We start from the raw sequence: 20,523 nt of genomic DNA, 5'->3' as shown, positions 1-20,523 counted from the left end.
GTGATCTCCTGATTTCAATGAACAACTTCAGCAATCCATTAAGGGCCAGAACCTGCTACCGTTACTTACCATGTCATCCCATTGAAATCAACAGGACTATTCACACACTGGTATACTGCTCAGCATGAGTCAAGTTTCAGAGTAGCAGCCGTGTTAGTCTGTATCCGCAAAAAGAAAAGGAGGACTTGTGGCGCCTTAGAGACTAACAAATTTATTTGAGCATAAGCTTTCGTGAGCTACAGCATCCGATGAAGTGAGCTGTAGTTCACAAAAGCTTATGCTCAAATAAATGTGTTAGTCTCTAAGGTGCCACAAGTACTCCTTTTCTTTTAGCATGAGTCAAGGTGCCATGATCTAGCCTTTAATAACAGTGTAGAGGAGGGCTGCATAAGGAATGCATGCTTAAGTGGGGGATATTGTTACACTGGGACCTTTAATGGGGAGCAAATATTGTGCAGATGAAGAAAAAGAGGGCTGAGAGATCTCAATTTACTAAAAGTAATGAGAGGCTCTGGAGACAAAAATCACATTAAAATCCCTCACTAGCATTACTAAACAGAAAGGGCCAAATCCTGCCATCTTTACTCAAGCAAAAGTCTCATTGAATTGAGTGAGGACTTCAGAATTTGGCTCCAAGAATTTTCAAACTCCAGGGCTACCTTCTGTCCTGCATTCCTCCAACTGCTTGGCACAGATCTACCGAATGAAATTCCCCCAGAGGGGGCAAGCTGTCAGCTGACCCCAGTGCCCCCCCAGACCAGGCCCATGTGTAGGGGTGTGGCTAGAACAAGATGTGCTCTGGCTATTCCCAGGTGGTGTGTGGACTCTTGGGGAACCACTGCAAACTGCCACAGCAACCTTGTGGCTGCTCTAACCTACACCAGCACCAGTGCAGATTGGTCAAGAGCATCGGCTTTCTGATTGGCCCCACATCCTGTGCTGAGCAAATCTCAGTGAAAGAGAGAATCTGGGCTCTCACTTCCATTTCACCATTTGGGCTGTGTTCTAGTTTCATGTCATTTGCACAGGGCTGGCTAAATGGCTCTGTGCAGCTTTTTTCTTAAGAAACCCTAAAAGTTAGGTTTTTAACCTAAGTGTTCCTTGACCCTCTGCCCCCGTTTCCCCCAATAACATACCTGGAATCCTTAGGCTAGATTCTCATCTCGTGTAAATTATTGTAGCTTCATTGATTCCAGGTCATAATCTCACAGTGTAATTGCAAAGGGTGGGTAGAGCAATGTACTGGTTATGATACATCAGCATGCACATTGATTGAGTCTAGGCTGTTCAGCGTTTTAATGCAAGAGTCCCAAATCAAATCATTATTAATCAGCTTCACCATAGTATCTAAGCACCTGGCAGTCATTCCTGTAGATACTCTCACGGCAGCACTATGAAATAGAACAGTGCTATTATCCCCATTTTACAGCGAGAAACTGAGGCACAGGGTAAGTGATTTGCCCAAAGTCACCCAAAACATCTGGTAGGGAACTGAACCCTATATCCCAAGGTAGTATCCGAATCATTGGACTTTCTCACTCAAATCCCATACCTGAAGGCAGAATTTGGTTCTTGTGTTTGTCTATCAGAAAGTCCGAATGCCAGACATACATCTATTGTAATCAATGGGATTATAGTTGTACAAGTGAGATCAGACTCAGGCCCATAGTATCCTCCTGCATTATGCTCTAGACTAGAGTTTACATACACTGTTCCAGCCAAAAAAAAAAAAAAAAGGCTATTTTAAAGAACCCTAGGATCTCTCTGCTTTTACTGCAAGGGCTCTATTGTAATTACCCTCATTTCTGCAGAACCCCTGTGAAGTTTCCGCTGGCTGCTCGTTCAGCATTCAGCATGCATGACTGGTCAGGTGGGTTAAAATATAAAGGAATCTGTGCTCAGTTAAGATTGCCAGAATTTTAGCTTTGATCTTCCCAGCCCAAGATGTGAGGTAACACCTGTAGATTTATACAGTAACAAATGAAAATAATCCCGTTAGCAATTAAAGTTCCCCAAGAGAGGGATTTGGAACTAATTCGCTGACCCCAGCTCAACACATCTTTCTGTTCAGCTGTCTCGTTTGTTTCTTTTTTTGTTTTGTTTTCCCCCCCACGGCCTGTTTATGCAGGTTCCCACTTGTAAGGAGCGGCTGTGCTTTTGTATTTGTCGTGGTGTCGAAGCCTTCAAGAGGGTTTTTTGTATCAGAAGTCAGTTTCCATTTCACCTGACTTTGCCTGTGAGTTTGTTTTTTGCCCACACCTCAAAAAATGGGAAAAGAAGGAAAAGCTTCAGCAAGGCTTTGCTTTAAGAGAAAGCGTTGTTTAGTGATTTGAATAAGAGCTAGGGAGCCTGGACTCCTGGGTCCTATTCCCAATTCAATACATGACCTTTTGCAAGTCACATAGCCTCTCTGTACCTCAGTTAATCCATTTGTAAACAGGCACTGGACCCTGCTTTAACTTTCTCCACCCTGTTGCAGCCACAAGGAGCTGGAAACACAAGCCCAAGATTGTCCTGGAGCATGTTCCCTTTCATATAACCATGGCCCTTTATGCCATGGGCGTCTGGGTGAGTGTGTGATATGCATACCCCCTTCATCAGCCCCAGGTCACCGTTGCACTGGGCGGGGGGCATTCCCACTAGGACTGTTAGAGTTCATGGCCACAGTTTGCCAGCAGCGCTACATAAAGTAGCTTGCACTGCATCACAGGACCTGGTGCGTATGCTAGATTTTACTCTACTGTTGTTGTTTTGGGTAACTTTTGAGGTTTCCTAGCAATTCGATGCGCTCCCTCAACCGAAGAAAATACAGCAGAGAGCATCTGCTTTAGAACGAAGATGAAAGCCAGTGCCAGGCAGAAACCATGGAAACCCTGCAAAAAACTAAGATGCATATGCACAGCTCCCAGTAGTTGCAGAAATTAGATTCAGACATGAAACAGAGCCTTCGGTGACCTCGGCACATATTCGCAAGCTATCAGAATGTGGCCTTGAATTGATTTGCTATTTATTAAAGTTGGGGGAAGGAGGAGAAATGTAAAGCTCCAGGCTGATTAGTTAATGTTTGTAAAGCACTTTGCAGATTAAATTGACCAGCCACTGTGTTATCACACTAGTCAGCTCAGTTACACTGCTATAAACTGGGAGTAACTTCAGTGGATTTATACAGTTGTAAATAAGAAAAGGATGAGGCCCAATGTGGCTACACAGGATTTATACTGGTGTATCCTAGGGCCAAATTCTGGTCTCATTTTACTTATCAGACTTTTTCCAAGTGTGCCCGAGAAGTAGGAAGAACTCTGAAATTTAACACAACTGGCCAAATTGACACCTGATGCAACTTCAATGGATTCTCATCCCCTTTGCACCAAGAAAGACAGTCAGTTTCGGTTTTTTTATGGGCCCTAACCCACTGCTGGGTAAATCAGTCTGCCTCCATGAAAGTCAACGGAGCCCCACGGATTTACATTAACTGAATATCTGGCCCGTAATGTATGTTATCAAATGCTCTACGCTGTTTTTTTAGGGCAGGGAGCAGGATTGGTTTTCATTTGAAGAATCATTCCATTCCTGATGAATTCTGGCATACCTAATCCTGTACTAATTAGATTCTGGTTCATGTGTTGAAAGCACCAGGCAGATTTTGACTGGTTGGGGTTTATCAAGACTTTTGCTTGTTCTGCACAATTGTTTCAAAATTAATCCTCAGAAATGAGTGGGCTCAGCACAGATAAGAAAATGATCCCAAAAAATCACTTTTTAAAATTCTCCTCATCTGGTCTGGTACCAGGAACGTTGCGATTTCTGGCATTAAACCATCACTCAAAAATGTCTAAAGCTGTCGACTTTCATTGCATCAATGATATCAGCTGTATTGACCTGCTCTTAGGGAGTTTTAATTCTGTTTGCTCTTGGCTAAACTCCATTCCTAATCCTATTTTCACCAGTTTCTATCCAATTTAATAGTGCTTCTGTAAGTCAAAATTAATTACTCCATGTGCTCTCCCAGCCCTGTGGTCTAAGGAAGAAATAGAGAACTCCTACCTCATCGTTAACAGCAGCTCAAGGCTGATCTCATCCCGGCAGGGTTTTAAGAGAAAAAAGGGATTTGGGTATGAAAATCATAACACTTTGCTTCTTTTTGCAATTAGTATTCCATCAGTGAGTCCTTCCACCCCAGTAAATGTCTCCTTATGCCCATTTGGTAGCTACTGGATGATGATGCTACTGCTGAGATATTAATCTGAAGGAGGAAAGGCAAGTCAACATTTCAAGGTCACCTTTTCCCCCTTCCCTTTCCTAATTTTGAAATCTATTACTTGCATTTTGCTTCTACTATTAATTAGTGCTTGGGTCCAACCCCTGTTGTTGATCCTGTCCCTGGAACTCAAATTAACAAAAAAGAGGGAAGAATGATCTTCTGGCCACAGACTTCTTGTGTGTCCTTGGTCAAGCTACTTAGCCATGCCTCAGTTGCCCCACCTATAAATGGGATTATTTTTTCTCAGAGATGTTGTGAGATTAAATTAATTAATATTTGTAAAATGCTTTGAAGATGTAAAACAGAGTATCTGCTAAAATTTATTACCATTTCATCCCTGGTGTATAGCTACTTGGAAGTTCTACCCCTTAAACTATTATTGCCTCTTGGTTTTTGCTCTGATTATTATTTTCCCTTGTACATATGGATTGGACTTCTCTCTCTCTCTCTTGCTTTCTTTGCCCTGGTCTACACTAGGACTTTAGATCGAATTTAGCAGCGTTAAATCGATTTAAACCTGCACCCGTCCACACAATGAAGCCCTTTATTTCGACTTAAAGGGCTCTTAAAATCGATTTCCTTACTCCACCCCGACAAGTGGATTAGCGCTTAAATCGACGTTGCCGGCTCGAATTTGGGGTACTGTGGACACAATTCGATGGTATTGGCCTCCGGGAGCTATCCCAGAGTGCTCCATTCTGACCGCTCTGGACAGCGCTCTCAACTCAGATGCACTGGCCAGGTAGACAGGAAAAGAACCGCGAACTTTTGAATCTCATTTCCTGTTTGGCCAGCGTGGCAAGCTGCAGGTGACCATGCAGAGCTCATCAGCAGAGGTGACCATGATGGAGTCCCAGAATCGCAAAAGAGCTCCAGCATGGACTGAACGGGAGGTACGGGATCTGATCGCTGTTTGGGGAGAGGAATCCGTGCTATCAGAACTCCGTTCCAGTTTTCGAAATGCCAAAACCTTTCTGAAAATCTCCCAGGGCATGAAGGACAGAGGCCATAACAGGGACCCGAAGCAGTGCCGCGTGAAACTGAAGGAGCTGAGGCAAGCCTACCAGAAAACCAGAGAGGCGAACGGCCGCTCTGGGTCAGAGCCCCAAACATGCCGCTTCTATGATGAGCTGCATGCCATTTTAGGGGGTTCAGCCACCACTACCCCAGCCGTGTTGTTTGACTCCTTCAATGGAGATGGAGGCAATACAGAAGTAGGTTTTGGGGACGAAGAAGATGATGATGAGGAGGTTGTAGATAGCTCACAGCAAGCAAGCGGAGAAACCGGTTTTCCCGACAGCCAGGAACTGTTTCTCACCCTAGACCTGGAGCCAGTACCCCCCGAACCCACCCAAGGCTGCCTCCTGGACTCAGCAGGCGGAGAAGGGACCTCTGGTGAGTGTACCTTTTAAAATGCTATACATGGTTTAAAAGCAAGCATGTGAAAGGATTACTTTGCCCTGGCATTTGCGGTTCTGCCTTTGCAAAAGGTTTCTGGGGAGGGCAGCCTTATTTCGTCCTTCATGGTAGGACACTTTACCACTCCAGGCCAGCAACACGTACTGGGGAATCACTGTAGAACAAAGCATTGCAGTGTATGTTTGCTGGCATTCAACCAAAATCCGTTCACGCGGTGGGAGGAGGCAAAATGCGACCTTGTAACGAAAGCACATGTGCTATGTATGTAATGTTAACTTTCAAGGTTTACCCTGAAAGAGTGTAGCCACTGTTTTATAAAATGTGTCTTTTTAAATACCGCTGTCCCTTTTTTTTTCTCCACCAGCTGCATGTGTTTCAATGATCACAGGATCTTCTCCTTCCCAGAGGCTAGTGAAGCTTAGAAAGAAAAAAAAACGCACTCGCGATGAAATGTTCTCCGAGCTCATGCTGTCCTCCCACACTGACAGAGCACAGACGAATGCGTGGAGGCAAATAATGTCAGAGTGCAGGAAAGCACAAAATGACCGGGAGGAGAGGTGGAGGGCTGAAGAGAGTAAGTGGCGGGCTGAAGAGAGTAAGTGGCGGGCTGAAGACAGGGCTGAAGCTCAAATGTGGCGGCAGCGTGATGAGAGGAGGCAGGATTCAATGCTGAGGCTGCTGCAGGACCAAACCAGTATGCTCCAGTGTATGGTTGAGCTGCAGCAAAGGCAGCTGGAGCACAGACTGCCACTGCAGCCCCTCTGTAACCAACCGCCCTCCTCCCCAAGTTCCATAGCCTCCACACCCAGACGCCCAAGAACACGGTGGGGAGGCCTCCGGCCAACCAGCCATTCCCCCACAGAGGATTGCCCAAAAAAAAGAAGGCTGTCATTCAATAAATTTTAAAGTTGTAAACTTTTAAAGTGCTGTGCTTAAAGTGCTGTGTGGCATTTTCCTTCCCTCCTCCACCACCCCTCCTGGGCTACCTTGGTAGTCATCCCCCTATTTGTGTGATGAATGAATAACGAATGCATGACTGTGAAGCAGCAATGACTTTATTGGCTCTGCAAGCAATGATTAAAGGGAGGAGGGGAGGGTGGTTAGCTTACAGGGAAGTAGAGTGAACCAAGGGGCGGGGGGGTTCATCAAGGAGAAACAAACAGAACTTTCACACTGTAGCCTGGCCAGTCATGAAACTGTTTTTCAAAGCTTCTCTGATGCGTACCGCGCCCTCCTGTGCTCTTCTAACCGCCCTGGTGTCTGGCTGCGCGTAACCAGCAGCCAGGCGATTTGCCTCAACCTCCCACCCCGCCATAAACGTCTCCCCCTTACTCTCACAGATATTGTGGAGCACACAGCAAGCAGTAATAACAGTGGGAATATTGGTTTCGCTGAGGTCTAAGCGAGTCAATAAACTGCGCCAGCGCGCCTTTAAACGTCCAAATGCACATTCTACCACCATTCTGCACTTGCTCAGCCTGTAGTTGAACAGCTCCTGACTACTGTCCAGGCTGCCTGTGTACGGCTTCATGAGCCATGGCATTAAGGGGTAGGCTGGGTCCCCAAGGATACATATAGGCATTTCAACATCCCCAACAGTTATTTTCTGGTCTGGGAATAAAGTCCCTTCCTGCAGCTTTTGAAACAGACCAGAGTTCCTGAAGATGCGAGCATCATGCACCTTTCCCGGCCATCCCACGTTGATGTTGGTGAAACGTCCCTTGTGATCCACCAGAGCTTGCAGCACTATCGAAAAGTACCCCTTGCGGTTTATGTACTCGGCGGCTTGGTGCTCCGGTGCCAAGATAGGGATATGGGTTCCGTCTATAGCCCCACCACAGTTAGGGAATCCCATTGCAGCAAAGCCATCCACTATGACCTGCACATTTCCCAGGGTCACTACCCTTGATATCAGCAGATCTTTGATTGCGTGGGCTACTTGCATCACAGCAGCCCCCACAGTAGATTTGCCCACTCCAAATTGATTCCCAACTGACCGGTAGCTGTCTGGCGTTGCAAGCTTCCACAGGGCTATCGCCACTCGCTTCTCAACTGTGAGGGCTGCTCTCATCTTGGTATTCATGCGCTTCAGGACAGGGGAAAGCAAGTCACAAAGTTCCATGAAAGTGCCCTTACGCATGCGAAAGTTTCGTAGCCACTGGGAATCGTCCCAGACCTGCAACACTATGCGGTCCCACCAGTCTGTGCTTGTTTCCCGAGCCCAGAATCGGCGTTCCACAGCATGAACCTGCCCCATTAGCACCATGATGCATGCATTGTCAGGGCCCATGCTTTCAGAGAAATCTGTGTCCATGTCCTGATCACTCACGGGACCGCGCTGACGTCGCCTCCTCGCCCGGTATCGCGTTGCCATGTTCTGGTGCTGCATATACTGCTGAATAATGCGTGTGGTGGTTAATGTGCTCCTAATTGCCAAAGTGAGCTGAGCGGGCTCCATGCTTGCCGTGGTATGGCGTCCGCACAGAAAAAAGGCGCGGAACGATTGTCTGCCGTTGCTCTGACGGAGGGAGGGGCGACTGACGACACGGCTTACAGGGTTGGCTTCAGGGAGCTAAAATCAACAAAGGGGGTGCCTGTACATCAAGGAGTATTTCAGGCAGGACTGCACGGAGGGTTCCAATAAGAAATGGTGCACCTAAGTTATCGTTGTTATTGGAACAAGGAGGTTAGCCTGGCCTCTGATTGATACATGGCTAGATTTACCTCGCTGCACCTTCTCTGTGAGTGACTGCAGTGTGACCTAGAGGAATGAGTCCCCTAGACAGGGGAGGAGGCAAATGAGTACAAAACAAATCTGGTCTATTTCTTGTTTTGACCCACTCCATCTATCTTTTACATCTTTGGCTGGCAGCAGACGGTGCAGAAGGACTGCATGCCATCCACATCTCATGGCTGCTCGGCAGAAGATGGTACAGTACGCCTGCTAGCCATCCCCATCTCTTGCCTGCCTGGCAGAAGATGGTGCAATACGACTGCTAGCAATCCTCATCTCTTGCCTGCCTGGCAGAAGATGGTACAGTACGACTGCTAGCAGTCCGTATCGCCTGCCTGCTCACCATAAGACGGTTCAATAGGACTGACTGCAGGACTAAAGAGAATGACCTGGTCAAGTCACTCCAAATGTAGTCCCTGCGCCCATGTCTGCCCAGGCGCTCCCAGCCGACGCGGCCAGGAGCACCTCGGACACGATGAGGACGACTACCAGTCGTATTGCACCGTCTGCTGCCAGAAGGCAAGGGGTTACTGCTACTGTGCAGCAAAGCCGTACCGCGTCTGCCAGCACCCAGGAGACATAGGGTGACGGTTACCTGAGCGGGCTCCATGCTTGCTGTGGTATGGCGTCTGCACAGGTAACTCAGGAAAAAAGGCGCGAAATGATTGTCTGCCCTTGCTTTCACGGGGGGAGGGAGGGAACGGGAGGCTGACGATATGTACCCAGAACCACCCGCGACAATGTTTTAGCCCCATCAGGCATTGGGATCTCAACCCAGAATTCCAATGGGCAGCGGAGACTGCGGGAACTGTGGGATAGCTACCCACAGTGCAACGCTCCGGAAGTCGACGCTTGCCTCGGTACTGTGGAAGCGCTCCGCCGAGTTAATGCACTTAATGCACTTAGAGCATTTTCTGTGGGGACACACACACTCGAATTTATAAAACCGATTTCTAAAAAACCGACTTCTATAAATTCGACCTTATTCCGTAGTGTAGACATACCCTTTGTGTATGTATGTGTGTGTGTGTGTGTGTGTTTACATTCAAGTGTGTGTATACATGTGTGCATGTTTACATTCTGTGGTCCAAATTCTGCTTTGAATTCCATGGGTGTAAATCAGAAGTAACTCCACTAAAGTCAATAAAGTCACACCCATAAAAACCTAGTGTAAGAAAAAGGAGAATTTGGCCAAGTGTTTGTCTAGTTAAAACCATATATTTAATACAAGAGGGAAACTGCAGAAGCTCACTGCTGTATAGGTAACTGCACCTGTATGTAATAACAAACACCGACGTAATCAATTGAATATAACAAGACCATGCACTTATATATCTCCTTTCCTCCAGAGAGATCACAAGGTGCATTCCTGTTTACATCCCTTGGACCAGATCCTCAGATGGTGTAAATCTGTGTAGCTATATTGACTGTAATTATTCTGTGAATCGTTTCCGATGACGAACACAATAGAGAAAAACATGAGCTGTTAGCAGAGTTAGGGTAGCTGGGCCTTTAAGCAGTGCTTAGTATGTAATGAAAGCGGTGCTGAGGTTCAAGCAATTAGGTGTCAGGACTCAAGCAATTTTTTTACATTCGTAATTGACACAGCAAGCCCAGAGTACCGGGACTATGAACTGCCAAGCCTAGAGGTAAGGGAGCTAAGCCTGGCAAGCCCTGGCACAAATTAAGCAGAGCCTTTAAGGTAAATCTACATTGCAACTGGTAGTGAGACCAGACCATGTAGACAGACTCACACTAGCAGGGCTCAAGTCAGCACACTAAAAATAGCAGTGTGGACGTTCTGGGTCGGGCCGGAGCTCAGGTTTTCAAGCTTAGAGATGTAAGGTGGGCTTGAGAGGCCAAACTACAACATCCACACTGCTATTTTCCGCCCGCGAGCTCAAGCCCTACTAGTGCGAGACTGTCTGCTCAGGTGGGAGGTTCGCTCCCACTTGCAGTGTAGACAGAGATGAGAGGCTCAGATCCAGCTCTTGCCAGTGGGGGCTTTCCTCCCCAGTCATGTGACTATAGGCCACGACAAGGCCTGCTGGGAAAGGGTCAGAAGGATATAAAGGCAGCCGGTGGTTGCCAGTGTGTAGAGTGAATTAGAGAGATTCAGGCTACCTGGAGCTTAGGGGAAGGACTTGGGAATCTCTGATACAAGGGGAGAGACCTTGTGGCTATGTCTACACGACCGTGGTAAGTTGTCCTACATTACTCAACTCCAGCTACGTGAATAATGTAGCAGGAGTCGACGTAGCTTAGATTGACTTACTGCGGTGTCTACACCATGCTGAGTCGATGGGAGACACTCTCCCATCGACTTACCTTACTCCTCTCATTCCCAGTGGCATACTGGGGTCACCCAGAGAGCGCTCAGCCATCGATTTAGTGGGTCTTCACTAGACCCACTAAATCGACCCCCGGTGCATAGATAGCCGGAGCATCGATCTCGTGGTAGACATAGCCTGTGAGTAGTTGCAGAACTTATGTTTTGAAAGGACATATGGGGTCTGTAGTGATCAACCTGCAGAAGCCAGACCCCAGGAAGGGAGAAGTACTTTGTTTTGGAAAATTAGATGTAAGTGTGAATACACCAGATCTAAGAGAGAAACTGAGGTATGGTGCATTCAGCTGCCCACACACAGACAATATGTGGAGAGAAGAGGTTTAGAAATCTGCTGAATAATTTATGTCCTATCAACTGTCGTGGATATGCAGCATCTGTTCTGTGCCAGCAATTCTACAGTGCACTTCCAGGAAAGGGAAATGAAGCATAAAATCTCCTCTGACAAATCAGCTGAAAAAATCATGAATTGGAATTTTACTAGGTTAAAATATATCCAGCAAATCAGTTTGAATTTTTGATTCATATACCTCCAGAAAAGAAGAGAAAATCCCAAAGTTTAATAAAGCAGTTTTCTTTCACACAAGATTAGGTCATTCAAATATGCTGACATGTCCTAAACTATAACAAAAGGAGACCGTTAAAGAAGAAACCGATGGTGCAAAAAATCTGCTCCGTTAAAAAAAACCAGTATATTTTGGTGTGTATCTACCTGCTAAGACATTAAAAATATCTTGGGGACTTCTTGGAATTCATCTGGTATTTGAGTGAAACTATTTTATTTTTTTCTTTGTTATTTTCCTTTACTCAGCTGCTAAACCGATGTCAAATGATTTTGGGCTTCAAAATGTATTTGTCTTCTAGTTTTGCAAGCATAGGGATAGTACTGGAGTTACTAGGCAAGGCACAAAAAATTCCCCCAGAATACCTTTAGAACAGAAACACAATATGTGCGTGCTCTTTAGGGACAAAGCACATCTTTAGTTTGCTGTCTCAGTGAAATGGCTATTATGGGCCTGATTCTGATTTTACACACATGGGTTTTACACTCCATTGTTGGCTTCAGTGGAATTACTCCTGGTTATGCTGCTGTGAATGAGATCAGAATTGGGCACAGTGACTTAAAAAGAGATCCCGGTATGCGCTGCAAAATCTGTCTTCCTTTCCTATCCAACATCAGAACTCCACAGCTAATTCCAGTCGTTGTTGATTTGGAACATGATAACCTGCACTATTACAGATATCAGGAAAAAGATGCTTTCAGGATAAAAATCATCTTTTTCCCAACAAAGTAATTTCCTTATCTGTGTGATGGGCCTTTTGAAAACCTAATTTATTTCCCTTATTTATGCTATGTTTGCATTTCTCTCAGTGTAGGCAATGAAATTAGAGGAGTCAGTTTCATTTCAGGCTCTAGTCAATTTCTCTTTCAGGTTCTTATGAACTAGCACAAAGGTACAGCTGGGGCCAAGGACTTGCTATGGTGTTCAGGTACCACAGTGATGAACACAATATAAGTGGAGGGATGTGTTACGTGCTTGTCAAGTGTGGTGTGTCCCTCTCAAGTGGCTAGTTCAAACATAGTAACAGTCTACTACTGCTACCAGATAATGGAGCTATCCCTTTATCTTAAGCAGTAGAATTCTGTGCTGCATTGCTGAAAGTCCTGGGTTCAAATCCTGTGATAAACATTTGAAGGTCATCAACAGAAAGATTTTAAAAAAATAATTGCTTGTTACAGTTCATCTGCTTACAGGGCTGTATTCACTTTTGGTACTATATAAGTTATAATAATGTTTCAAATGTAAAAGTACTCTTTGATTTATGGAAGCCATCATCTTGAACTAATTAATGTGGGATTAGTAAGAAACTTTGCCCAAACAAACACATATAGGAGGCTAAGAAATATATTCCCTGCTCTGTGTATGAACAGAGCTTCCATTAGCAGTATATGGACTCTTGCCAATGTAGATTGCAATGAGACTACATATACTAAATCTGATGTATGCCAAAGAAATTTTAAGATGAAGATTGCTTTTGGGGAAAAAAAAAACAAGCAACCCTATCTCTGGGGTGGATAGTACCTAAGTTGTGGTTTCATGGCTGTCATCCTCTGCTGCTCTGTTTCCTGAGAGTGCTGTCCTCTCTGTGTCTCTGCGCTATTGGAAACCTCTCTGAAAGAAAGCTAATGCAGATTGTATGGGACTTGCTGCAGTTTCTACAGCTATAAATCAAAGCCTATGTCAACAGCATGTCAGTGGCATGAAAGACTACCAGTTCCCCTCATGCTAAGTTTTCTTCTAACAAACTCCCCCTTCATTTGCCTTTTCGTGATTGATGTATAATTCAGGAAGCAGGCACAGAAGACAGTGGTTTCTTAGCTGTAAAGCTTCATAGTCTAAAATAGTTAGTGGGCATTTATCACTGTAAAGCAATCAAACATCAATCCCATGAAGACTCAGTGGGTCAGATCAACCTTTCCCATTGAAAGGAACATAAGAATTGCCATAATGGATCAGAGCAGGGGTCTATCTAGGTCGGTGGCCAGCACCTGATGCTTTAGTAGGCAGTAATGGGTTAACCTGCCCACGGGGACAGTTTCCTCCTGACCCTCCGTCAGTTAGAGGTTGGTTTATGCCCTGAAGCGGGAAGGTTTAAGTGCCTTCAAGAACCATTGTTTATTTTTGTAATGGCTACTATTATACCTTGGGATATTCTTATCCCTATAAGTATCGAAGCTAAGGAAATAGTATGGTGATATAAGTATCCAGCTGGATGGATAGAGGCATGAAGGAGGGGCCCTATGGATGGAAACTCCACCTGGTTCTTTTCAATGAGTCTTCCCCATCCTGTTCCATTTTGAGCAGCCTCAGAAACGACTGGACCTGGCTAAGGGCTGAGCAAGAGCTGGGTAAGGACCTCAGGCCCAGATCCGCAAAGATACTGAGGCTCCCACATCACACTGAAATCAAGAGGAGTTTGGGCAATCCGGGCCTCCAAGTTTGGCCCAGAAGATGTAACACTGGCAGAGAAGTTGATTCCCTAGTAAAAGGGAAAGTATTTATTTGCTGGGGAAAGAATGTCAGTGTTTACATTGCCTGCTTGGGCTGGGCCAGCCAGTGAGAAGGATACTCTCCTCCAGTGTTGCATGGGATTTATATTACGTCAGATTTCCAACTTCCATCCTTCCACTGCCTTCCTGCTGAGGGCAGCTGCCTCCGGCCCGTCATTCTGCTGAAGTGGCCACCCACAGCCCTGATCATCTGAATAAAACCTATGTAGAAACGCAAGGGGGGATGACAGAGACAGAAACTGACAAAACTGAGCTGCTGCCAAAGAGAGAGAGCCTGGAAAAAGGGACTTGTTCAGAAACATTTAAGGAAACAAGCAAGCACATATGGGATGAGGCAGGTCCGCTCCAGGCAGCACCGGCTGAGAGACCGACTCTCTCTTTCAACCTGCAGTGCCACTTCTCTCCCGTGGTTAACACTGAAGATGGACTTTGGCCTTCCGTCTATTGAGATTGGCTGATAGATGGGGTCGAACCCATGTATATGTGTGTCAAGCTGGTTGGTAATATAAATAATACCTAGCTCTTCCATCGGGCTTCCCCTCCGTGCTCTCCAAAGGAGAGTAGTATCATTAGCCATATGCTGCAGATGGGGAAACTGAGGCACATGGAGGCAAAGAAATTTGTCTAAGGTCTCAGAGCCGGTCGCTGGTAGAGCCAGGAAGAGAATGCAAGTCTTCAGAGTCCCAGGGCTCAGAGCCTCCCACTTTGATTCTTCAGAGACTTTGTGGAAAAGGGAGCTAAATCGGTTTCACTTGCATCTGTGTGCGAAGCCTTTGTGATTCTCTGTTAAGCTTCCCCCCATCAAGATGAAGGTGGAAAGAGCACAGGGCAGAGAACCAGACCCTGCCTCATTGTGTGGACTCAAGCAAGTCATGCACCTGCTCTGTGCCTCAGTTTCCCCATTTGAAAATGGGTAGGATGATCATAAAACCAACTTCATTACTCTTTGTCAAAGACTCTGAAATGCTCTGAGGAAGGGTGCTCCATTAAGAGCAAAGTACTGTTATTTGCAATTAACCTGACTCTGATCTGTTACACTGGTGTAAATCTGCCATTGACGTTAAGTGAGACGAGCACCTGGCCCATGATCTGGATGTTATTGCGTTAGCCAGTCTAGAAGGCAGAGTTGGACGAAATGCTAGCTGCCATCTCTATAGCTCTGACAGGCTTCTCCTGCAATTTGCTGACGCTAGGAGTCCACTGGGAACTAGAACCCCAGACTGTACAAACTAATGATCTGACCTGAGAGTTCCAATCCCACGGCCTTTGACATTGCACGGCTCTCCCATTAACACTAAATAGGAGCCACATGCCCGTTGAAATGAGAGTATACCCCCACAGGACGGGACAGCATCACCCAAGAAAAACGCTTTCTGCCTTTTTTTAAAACAGCCCAAAAACAAATGAGACTCCCCTCCCCGCCAAGAACTCATCCCAGTTGCCTGAGTCGTCAACAGCAGCGGCTGCCAACTCTCTAGATGTTGGTTGTCTGTCCAGCTCCCACTGTCAGCCAGGCGTCTCTCCTATTAGAAGTTCTGTTGGCTGCCCTGATCACGGACTGTATCCCAGCTAGTTCACTTTGTTTTGAGGGGGAACGAATTGTGCTACTGAGTCACACCACAACTGATCATCCTGAGGCTCCAAAGGCATGTTTAAATCCTCTGGCCTCTGCCATATGGCTGCCCACCAGCCACTGGAAATCTCACAACGGAGCAAAGCGAAGACAAGAGTCAAGTTCCCCTAGTGCGATGGTTTGTAGAATCAAGGCAAACCGTGTTCATTGCACTGGGAACAATACTTTATTATTGTGAATGTGTGGAGGGTGGAGAGGAAGGTGGCAGGTTGTACAACCTGAGAGCAATTGAGAGGAGCCTTTTATTGATAAATACATGCTAACTATGCCTTTCAGCTACTTCATTACTTTAAAATGATACCTGCCTTGACCTGTGGCAATAACATTAGCCAACCTAGAAGTGTGTTGATTGGAGAACTTAATTAACTAACTTAATTACATGGATCTAGTCCAAGGTTGGCAGGCTCAGAACTGATCTACTATAAGTTTTATTTTTTTCTGATAGGTTTTCTTAAATCCACCTAATTTAACGTGGAAGAACTTTCTCCCCTAGCTCTTCATGCCGAATGCCCATTGACATTAATGGGAGTTCCACACAGATGGGGAAAGTGAAAATTCCCCTATGTATATTTGTACACAGATGTGATAATGCTTCCCCCTGCTTCAACCTCTCCTCCCTACCTAATGCTAGTCTATACTCATAGAGTCATAGAATATCAGGGTTGGAAGGGACCTCACGAGACTGGTTGAAATGGGAGCATTTTCCAGAAGGATTCTGCACAAGTGGCCGCTCATTTTTTGGTTGGGAACCAACCATATGTACGGTGCTGTATGACACAATGGAATCCCGGACATCTTCTGTCCCAGGGAACTTAGGCTCAGATCCACAAAGGGATTCCCAATGCCTGGCTTAGACACCTAACCTGCCTATACAATGCATGAGGAGAAAGAAGCACCTAAGAATGGGATCCACAAAAGCCGTAAGCAACCTAAGCCAGCCAGTGGGAGATGCCAGTGAAAGGGGTGTGTCCAAGCCTGGGCCCTGTGTTTGGGCATCTAAATACATCTGTGGATCTGAGCCTTGCAGCCTAAAAACTCTATAGGTTGTAGGTTCTGTTCCAGACTCTGCAATAGCCCTGCGCCTCAATTCCTTTAGCTGTAAACTGGAGATGATACTAGCTTCACAAGTTGTTAAGCTAAGGCAAAGGAGCCTGTAAAGTCCTACTGAGACCCTCAGATGGGAAGTGCCAGAGAACCATAAAGTATTATTAACAGTGTCCATTTATACAGTATTAGCAAACAGCTCTGCAATGAGTAGGGATCCCAGAGGAATGGAATCCTGGCTTCTTAAGAATGCTACATGCTGCATAGTGGTGGTTTTGGATTGCTCAATCGCAGTTTCAGTTTTTAAAAGCTCAGCCTTTATCTCGGCTTCCTGTTGAAACACTGTTGCAATGTCACTTAACCTGGCACAGGCAATGACTGAGTTTTAATTATGACCCTAACGTCTGAATGAGATGCAGAATTAATTAGCCTGCCTTATTACATTTCAGTACTACACAAGTAACATAAAGAGCCGGGGGGAGCCAAAATGCATAGTAAAGAAATCGGGATTATACCCTTCTTTTTTATTTTTAAGCCAACAAAGAAAGCTTTTCAGAGATATTAATGTGGTGAGATCAATGATCTCTTCCATTGATGGTCTGCAGCCTTGTCAGAAGTAACCTGAGATCAGCTGAGGAGTGTGCTGGACCTAATCTTGTTCAGATGGGATCCTCTGGCTGATTTCTTTGCAGCGCTGTGCTCTTTACTCTTGCGTCTAGGGTTGAAATCTAATATTTCAGCACTGAGCTAAGGTATGGATGGGTGGGTGAGGCTCTATGGACTGCGATATGCAGGTCAGTCTACTAGCTGATCATGATGGTCCTTTCTGACCTTAAAAATTTATGTAGTATAGAGTCATTAATGCAAACCATTTGGGGAGAAAGGGGACAAGATACAGTAGATAATTCAGATTCATTATGAAGTATCCCCTTTTTACAGCAGTAGCAGTCAATATGCACAAGCGCACACACACAGACACACACAAACTATATATATATATGATTATTTATATTATACCCACTGTAAGAGAAAAGAGTGAAATAATGGACCTGATGCTACACATCACAGAGGGTGAATACTCTGATGGTTAGCAGTCATTGGGAGTCAGGACTTCTGGATTCTGCCACTGACTCACTTGGGCAAGTCACTTCCCCTCCCTGTGTCTCAGGGAATATCTACACTGCAATCAGAGTATGATTGCTACTTATGTAGACCAGTCATATAGTTCAAGATAAATGTGGGTAAATGTCTCATTTGGGGAATACAGAGTTTAGTGTAAATTTTTGTTTTTACCACTGCACCACTGATGTAGACATACCTAAACTAGCTTTAATCTAGCTAGCTCTGGTACCAGAGCAGTGAAGCTTGGGCTGTACAAGTCCGCCCAGAACCCTGGGTAATTACTCAGGTGACTAGCCTGCTCTGAAGCCAGTGCTGTCATGACATCACTGCACAGGGCCCTGAGCTAGATGGATTATAGCTAGCTCAGGTATGTCTACACAAGCTGCAGTCACACCCTGTGACTGCAATACAGACATAGCCTCAGTTTCTTCATCTGCAACATGGGTACAATGACAGCACCTAGCTATTGCACAGGGGTGCGGGGAGAATTGACAAACATTTGCAAAACACTCTAATGTCCCTGCATGAAAGATGCTCCAGAAGTGTCAACGATGGTTGAGCTCTTTACCATTGCACATTTATTCCTGTTCTAAATGGGACCGACACGAAACTCCCAGGCCAACTTCAGCTGTGTCTCTCTTGTGTAATCCAATTCAAGGTGCACCAGGAGGGCTGCACACTAACTAAATCACTGCCATGATTAAATTGCATGAAAGACCCCTGGTGTTTTCCCATTCACTTTGCAGGACGAGCAGGGAGGTACTTCTGTTGTCATTCCTTCAACTTTGTGTGCACTTTTCCTCCGAGGAAAATGAAATTCTTGCCTTAAAAATGGCGCCAGCTTGCCAGAACTCCACTGACCTCTATAACCACACAAGATTTAGTGGTTGCTTTATTTCAGCTGTAATGAGGCTTTGTAAACCACTAAAAGCCAAATGTTTTATTCTCCTTTAACTCTTAGTAGATCATGGGAAATAAATAACAGAACAAATGTTAAGGCTGCGCGTGCAGATGAATTGAAAATTCTCTTTAAATAACTCAACATCTGAAGTGGGTTAAATAATGGCACTGAAATCAGGTGGACGCTGAGTGACACAAAGGGAAATTGCCCTGCTCTCACTCTGAAAAGCAAGGACCACGCTGGGCAGAGATTTTGGGAAATGTGCTAATTTTCATGGAATGAAATTCATCCCTCTGCAGAGGGCTCACTTTCCTGCCGTCCTTCCTCAGGCATAATTGCTATTGGCATCAGAGAGTGAAGACTCCAGGACTAGACCAATGGAGAGTCTATAAGGAGAAACATGGTTTCCTCCATTTAAAGGAGCCCAAACTTTTCAGGCTAGGATTCATTGTCAGTGACAAGCTTTTGCTTGTGAAATCTTGTCGGCTTTATGGTCTGCTCCCTCAGCCTAGTGAAATTTACACAAGAGCAGTACTAGACTTAGGCATTATTTGGGCATTATTCACTAGTAAACGCTATTCAGTTATGACATTCCCTGAGAAATAAACCAGAGAGAGGCTTGTGTTCCCTCCTCTTTGATTCATGTTTGCTAAATCAAAGTATATTTGACGACTAGAGTCATAGTCTGTTTAAGATCATGCTACTATCATTGCAATTAACAGCCAGATCCTGCTCCCACTGAAATTCATGGGGGTTTTCTCATTGTCTTCAGTGGGAACCTAGAACAAGTGCTGAGGAATCTCATATGCCAGACTGATTTATAGGTCAACATATACAAGGTTCTGATGCCACCCCAAAACCTTAATTCAGATTAAAAAATAGAAATATCAGGGACCTCACGGATTTTAACGGCTGTAAAGAACAGATATCAACACTGGAAATTTAGGAGGAACAATAATAAAGTTGGAAGAGTTTGTTTTTAAACAGAGCACTTTCTTTAAGAGAAGATTTTTAAGAGACGATTTTCTTTTAAACTATATCCTGCATTCTAGATCTGGCTTCCACCATAGCCGGAAACAACTGAGAACATATTGGCAGGAAATATAGAGAGACAATCTGTTTTAAGAAACTTCTCTTCAACTGTGTTACAAATACTGTAACACCGATTCCCTACATTTGTACTTCATACAGTAGTTTGAGCACCTGTGAATATAGACAGAACAGGCTTCCTAGACTCAGAGTTTGTCTACGCTATGGAGACTATACTGGTGCAGTTATGCCAGGATAGCCTGACAGAAGTGATTTTTCTGTCGGTGTTTGAACATCACCTCCCCAGACGAAGTTGGCTACATCAATAGAAGTTCTCTTCCATCCACACAGTTGTGTCTACACTTGGGGGTTATGTTCACATAGTTACATCTGTCAAGACTATGGGGTTTTTTTAACATCCCTGACCAATTTAGCACATATGCCAGATTCCCTTTCATCTGAATGATAAGAGATTAACAAACATTCAAGTTTGGTCTACACTTTAAAGTTATATTAGGCATGGCTATTTAAGGGTTCCATAATTCAGCTGGGCAGCTTGTAAATAGAGAAATTCTTCCAAGCTCACAAGAATTAATGCAGCCACCATTCTGCCCGCATTATGTAATGACTGAGCTATGGAGAGGTCAGTCCTTAGAGCTACGGTGAGCCAATTAACTTTGAACAACTGGAAACATCTTGCCACAGGCTTCATTTACTGCATGGTTGAGTACGGTATGTGTGGTGATCAAACAGGGGGAAATGGGAGAGGGATGACACAGAGTCAAAGAAATGGGGATGATTTTATTAAATACCTTCCATTGACCATCATGATCAGGAACCTAATATGGTGCACTGTGATTGTATGTGGCACTATGCACCCACACAGAGACCAAGACCCTGCCCTGAGGAGCTTACAGGCAAAGAACTGAGCCCCATCCCATCCTCAGCAGAGCCCACAGA

The 20,523-nt window shown here is 45.1% G+C and overlaps 1 protein-coding gene across 1 annotated transcript; it reads left to right on the top strand.

The window, feature by feature from the left end:
* The first annotated feature begins 4,747 nt into the window (after nucleotides 1-4,747).
* Nucleotides 4,748-6,586, top strand: LOC142073471 (uncharacterized). Its single transcript, XM_075133312.1, has 2 exons — nucleotides 4,748-5,656; nucleotides 6,045-6,586. Exons 1-2 carry the CDS (start codon nucleotides 5,077-5,079, stop codon nucleotides 6,584-6,586), a joined length of 1,122 nt encoding a protein of 373 aa, XP_074989413.1. The 5' UTR covers nucleotides 4,748-5,076.
* Nucleotides 6,587-20,523: the final 13,937 nt, after the last annotated feature.

This window comes from Caretta caretta, chromosome 10, assembly GCF_965140235.1.
Source record: "Caretta caretta isolate rCarCar2 chromosome 10, rCarCar1.hap1, whole genome shotgun sequence".
In the NCBI taxonomy this organism is placed as follows: Eukaryota; Metazoa; Chordata; order Testudines; family Cheloniidae; genus Caretta; species Caretta caretta.
This window is presented reverse-complemented; position numbering and strand designations above follow the sequence as displayed.

What these genes read in the sequence shown, in the direction of transcription:
- LOC142073471 (XM_075133312.1), top strand. Translation starts at nt 5,077, where the DNA reads ATGCAGAGCTCATCAGCAGAGGTGACCATGATGGAGTCCCAGAATCGC. An exon ending in AGGCGGAGAAGGGACCTCTG is followed by an intron (nt 5,657 to 6,044) that starts GTGAGTGTACCT and finishes TTTCTCCACCAG; the next exon opens with CTGCATGTGTTTCAATGATC.